We start from the raw sequence: 6000 nt of genomic DNA, 5'->3' as shown, positions 1-6000 counted from the left end.
ATGAGTGAAGTTCTGTGAACACAGAAAGTTGTCCCTATGTTTACTCTCCTAATTAATGACGTAACAACTCCTCTGAAGCATAAGACATGTATGAAAATGTGTGTTCGTGTTCATGCATGTTTATGTTTATACCTGTTTTCTTCTGTAAAAGGAGAAGACATCAGGATTAAGTGACAACTGTTTATTAATGCAAGACTAAAACTTTTCACAAATATTTAGTCATACCAACCAAGATGAACTTTTCTGTGACAGTTTTCACTGAATATATACAGTAAACAGCACAGTTGTCTTATTTCAGCCTTTAGGATGCATCATTTCACTGAAGTAGCCACAAGAAGGTCATACATGTGCAGTTTTCCATATTTTAAAATGGAAAAGATCACGTCCAAAATAAGAAACAGTATCACATCATAAATTCATAACCAGGCACACCTGGACACTACTATATGAATGTTACTTCAATGAAAGACAATGCAACTTTAACATTACTTGGAACCATAGCTTCTAGTTGTTATTGAGGACCCACCACGATGCTGAAAGAGAAGGGAATTTATATATTCAGTTGTTAAACATAAACAGTATTTCTTTTTCCACCTCTTATAAATACCCTAAATAAAATATAACATATATAAAGAAAAAGCTAATACTACTTTATTTGAAAGCTGCATACCATCAAGGACAAAACCTCTCCAGGCAGGGTAAGAGTACTTAAAATACTAAGAGAGCTGAATCTTAATTGATTGGGGTATGGCTTCAGCACAAAAATTTATATGTCCTTTTGATAACATCCAAAGAAGCATCAGTATGTCATAGGCGCAGTTGCATAGAATTAAGCACCCAGAACCCAGAGAGCAAACCACATAAATCCTCCCTCCTGTTCTGCTGTGTGTCTCAGTTTTTAAGCCAAGCACTGTGTTCCCTGGGTGGCTGTGATGTCTTTAATGTCTTTCCTGGTGACATTATTCAAAGCTGGTGTTCTTTTCACACAGCTCTAGGGCTTAAGAGTGTTTTGTCCCAGAAGCAAGATAGACTTGTAAAGTGTCATTCCTGTAAAAGAAGATCTGTAAACACCAGATTATAGACGGAGCTGGAGTGAAATACATCTGTACTTCTCCAGATCCTGACCCTTTGGCCTTTGGAAATTGAATTTTCTGCAGAGGAACTTTAAGATTTATGGAGAGAGACAGGATGGGAGGAAAGGAATCATGACTCTATGTGAGATGCCCAGTTCCCTCAGTGGAAGAGTGTACTAGGCTCAGTAGGTTTTGCACTACACAGTTTGGGGATTAAATTCATTAACGCAGTTGTTTTTCTGAATGTCCATAAATTTGTCAGTTAATTCTGTTTTCATGAAAAATGTTATTCGTGAGGAATGGTGAGAAGATACTTAAGAATCATCCTGACGTAGTGATAAGAAAGCCTACTAGTCTCCAACACATCAGTGTATTAATGAATTTTGGAAAAAAAAATGCCAATTGGAGAGTTTATTTCATGGATTATAGTGTCAATAAGTGTTCAACAGTTTTCCCTAGCTTTTCTTTTCTTCACCAAAAGGTTCTCTAGTGTCCTGAAGTCCAGATCTTACAGAAAAACTGTGCAGTCACTGAAGATGACCTGAATCATGCCACCCTGGTAGATTGCCCTTAAGCAACTTGGTTGGTTAACAGGTGTGTGAGTGATCGTAATAGGTTGAGGTTCCTGTTAACCGATGGTAAATTAATTTGCTTTAGGATGATACTGGATCTTAACACTGTTGAAGACTCTTGTCTTCCTGACTTATTCGTAGCTGCATAAGTGCACATTTATTTATTTTAATTAATTGGTGGAGTAGAGACTCTTGAGTTGTAATCTTTGATTGAATCAGATTCAGATTAGAAGTTTTTCAGTTCTTAGTTGCCCAGATGTATGAAAACGTGGGGATGTGTCATAGCTAGAGTAAATTTGTTTTTAAAATAGAGCCTGTCTATGTATTAGTTGCAGAAGGGTATTTCTCCCTGATTTTACAATGGTACCACTTTATAGTGTCTAAAATTTCTTCATAAAGCATACTTGTAGGATTGCAGCCATCATTTTTTACTTCAAAATAATTTTCTGTTTTTCAAATACAAATATAATTTGTATAGATCAAACATGGGAAGTACTTTCCATGAAACAAAAGTTCAAATCTTTGAGCAGATTTCGAAATTATAGGTAATCTATAGAGCTGTAGAAAAAGCACTGAACGCCATACTCCCCACTGCCCCCCAGCAAGGAGTGCACAGTGAGAAATGCTGTTTCTATGGCAACTGTGCTGCAGACTGAAATCCTCTTAGCAGGCAGAGTCGATGCTTTAATGAGCATTTTGAGTTCAGTTTCAGGTACTCATATCTATTTAGGCATTTAAAAATTATGTTTACATTTCATTTTATATTAATTGTACTTTAGCTGGGAATGAACCACCCCTGGAACATTCCTGGGTTATGTTCACTTTAGCTCTTGGACACCAAGAGTTAGGGAAAAAACTGCATTGTTTCCTTCATCCAAGTTTGTCTTAAATCCAGCAGTTTCCCAGTAAGACAGAAGATTTTAATAGATTCTTGGTTCATTAAGTGCAATCTCCTGCTACTGCGGGAATCCTTGGCATATAATTGTGTGTCCAGATCAGGCTCATGAGGTCTGAAAATGGGTTGGCTGCTTTCTTTCGAGGTGGGATTTTATTACTTTAAATGTATTCTGTGGTCAGACATAGGGAAATTAGGATTTCATTGTAATAGATCTGTGTTCCCTAACAGAAATTTGCTGTTCTCCCACTGTAAATATGGGACTGATGCTTGCTTTGCTTCATCCTGCACCCTTTTGAGAAAGATAATGTTGCATACCTTATTGGTTTGTATTAGAAACAATAATTTATAATATTTTAATACCTTGCTGTTTCAATTTTTTTTCTTTAAACACAGCAGGAAGCATGTAAAATAAATAGGGGTTAGTAATTGTCAATTATTCAATCAATGTAAGTATTAAGTTGATGAAATCTTCATCAGCATTTTTCCTGAAAATCTTAAACAGGGTGTGTTTTACTATTCACAAATACTATTGTTTAGGTATTTTCTTAAATAGTATATGCTAGCATAACTTTGCACTATATAAAATAAAGCATTGTAAGTCTCATTCTTGCTGATGCACTTTACATTTCTATGCTTAAAATCATTTGGAGTTCCTCTCGTCCATACTTCACCAAAGATGATGTGACTAACAGTGATATTATGCAATAGTCCTGCATAAAGAACACACTAACATAGCAGGATTCTTCACATGGAACAAACAAAATAATGTGAAATATTGGTATTTACCGGGGACTAGCATTGTTGTCATGATCTCCGGTGTTTCCAAGAAGTCCACGTTACTTCTTTGGAATGTCTTGCTGTAGTTCATTTGAAGGTGGCTAAATAATTGTAAAAAATAAGAATATATCAGTCTTTTTTAAAGGGCCTATTTTTTTTTTTCTTAATGAGCATTAGAAATTTTGTAATTAATGCTGTATCAGAAATATTGTGCCTCAAAACTTTAGCAATGATGATAATAGGAGATGAGACCAGATAAGCTGTGAAGGGCTTTCATGTTTTATTAAACGCAGGTTAATTTCTGTGTGGTTAACTGCCACTCTGAGGTACTGGGTAACTGGTTGTGAGCCAGTGTAGTGTTAACTGATTGCGAGCCAGTGTAGTGTTAACATGTGTTACAAGTTTTATTGAGTCTTAGTGAAAGTAAACTTTGAACTGGGGTTTTGTTCAAAATGAAAGCAACTAAGCTTCAAGAGACTTCTTCCTTCAGAATAGTTTCTGTCTACAGGTTTAGGATTGTAGGGTTTGGGTGTTTTTAACAGTAAATTTACTTAAGGAATATCTTTCTGTCTCAATTTCTCAGCTGTCTGCCTCCCACAGGCTAGAATTCACCTGGTAGGACTTTTAATCACTACAACTTCCATTCAAATTAGCTTTGTCTTTCTGACATTTTTCTTTACATACGTTAGTATATTTAAGTCTTTAGCAACCAAAATATTGTTCTGAAGTATTGTGATATATTTAGCAAGAGATCACTTAGCCATATTTAAAGTAATTTTTATTCAGTCTTTCTACATGATTGCTTTCTAATCTTCAAAATGGTATTACAAACCCAAGTCAAACCAAACCCCCAAAACTTACCTATTCCAGACATTGCTGTTCTCCCAGAACTCATAAACAATGAAGCGGGAATCACTTGGAAGCTTCTGTATGGAAACACTAAGAATTGTAGAGTAGAAATTGTAGAATTTAAAGAAACATGGCAGAGTTATTGGACATACACATCTTATTCCAAACTGCTTAAGAGTAGCACCAAATGCAGTGCTTTGGGGGAAAAAAACCCAAAACAAAACTAAAAAAAAAACCAACCCAAATAATAAATGTAAAAAAAAAAAAAAAAAAGTGATTACACACTGCAAATTATGAGTTTGTTTTTTTTTTTCTAAAAAATGTCTTGAATATTTTAATGGCTTTTTAAAATAAACGTTTTATTCTACTGCACTTATGATGGACCCATTTATGAAGCTCCTTTTTCATATTGCTCCAGAAGTGTAATTTATCTAAAGAACTGGTAATCAGTAATAGAGAAAATTAATCAAACAACTGTGGTTCAGAGAAAATTGGCTGATACAGTGTACCATAGAATCACAAAATCACAGAATGGTTAGGGTTGGAAAGGACCTTAAGATCATCTAGTTCCAAGCCCCTGGCATGAGTAGAGATGCCACTCAAACTGATGTTTAGATGTGTAGCGTAAAAAGTATATATATGTATTTCTCAGAGTGCCCAAGTGTGAGACTGCCAATCTTACTACTGATGGCCTTGAAAACTGGTCTCAGATTATATTTCACTCTGTGAGAAGCAAAAATTGGTACGATTTATTGTCTTTCTCCTGTTGTATGTGAAAACACATTGTAAATTAGCAAAAATACCAAGAACTGTTGGAAAAGTCATATGCAGCTACAGTAAAACTCAACCAGTAGGTGGCTCTACAGACTTACCAAATGCCTGTAAACCTAGGAAAGAAAGTCACTTTTTGCCGTCATTTGTTAAGTTGGGTTCTTAAGTCATGTAAGCTCTCTCCCCTGACAGGGTTGCAGTCATTGCAGTGTTTTGCTGGATGTTTGTTTTTGGGGGAGGGCTGGGCAGCTTCTCATTTTTTTTTTTTCCAGCTTTTGGTCCAGAAGAGAGTTTTATTTTCATAGAATCATAGAATGGTTTGGGTTGGAAGGGACCTTAAAGATCATCTTGTTCCAACCCCCTTGCCATGGGCAGGGACACTTTCCATTAGACCAGGTTGCTCAAAGCCACATGCAGCCTGGCCTTGAACACTGCCAGGGATGGGGCAGCCACAGCTCCTCTGGGCAACCTGTGCCAGTGCCTCACCACTGCAAATAGGTCACTCTTTCCTTCTTCCAGCTAATTTTACTTTTTTCTGGCCTGGGTGAACACTGCTGATACAGTCCTGTGTGACAAATAACCACAAGGCTCACAAATTAGGGATGTGACAGTCAGCTTTGGAAGCCTTTGAAGATACAGGAAGATCCTGTATTGTGCACACATTATGAACGCATTTCTTCCAGAATGTTCTGTAGTGTGTAAAATAGCATCTTTCTCCAGCATGCTCAATTAAGAAACTCAGTACACTAGTGAGTCATTAAAATTTATTCTTAACACAGTGCTAATGTTTTCTTTAATTCTAAAAGGAGCAAAGCAGAAATACCCCGATTAGTTGAAAAATTTGCTTTTTATTTTTTCCCATTATTATGAATGAAAATTTTAAAATTGTAGCTTAAAGGGAAGATTCTGAAAGATTCTGAAAGCTTCCAAGCAGAGAACTGGCAAACATGGTGGTAAGTTGTTCACTTGCCAAGTGAGTGCAAATGAAGGATGGCAAGTGAGTTTTCCAATATAGCGTGTCAGCCTAGGATCTTGCAGAAGCCATGAATTAATGACCTGC

At 36.3% G+C, this 6000-nt stretch overlaps 1 protein-coding gene across 1 annotated transcript in view; it reads right to left on the bottom strand.

Moving 5' to 3' along the window:
- Positions 1 to 221: 221 nt before the first annotated feature.
- Positions 222 to 6000, bottom strand: part of NECAB1 (N-terminal EF-hand calcium binding protein 1) — a 53802-nt gene continuing 48023 nt past the window's right edge. Inside the window, exons 11-13 of the mRNA XM_065669415.1 lie at positions 4182 to 4259; positions 3330 to 3421; positions 222 to 533 (exon numbers count right to left, since the gene is read on the bottom strand). Coding sequence (XP_065525487.1) covers positions 505 to 533; positions 3330 to 3421; positions 4182 to 4259 — 199 coding nt within the window. The 3' untranslated portion in view covers positions 222 to 504. The remainder of the gene's footprint in view (positions 534 to 3329; positions 3422 to 4181; positions 4260 to 6000) is intronic.

Source organism: Lathamus discolor, chromosome 2 (assembly GCF_037157495.1).
Source record: "Lathamus discolor isolate bLatDis1 chromosome 2, bLatDis1.hap1, whole genome shotgun sequence".
Classification (NCBI taxonomy): domain Eukaryota; kingdom Metazoa; phylum Chordata; class Aves; order Psittaciformes; family Psittacidae; genus Lathamus; species Lathamus discolor.
Note: the sequence above shows the minus strand (reverse complement) of the source record. Positions and strands in the feature narration are given on the sequence as shown.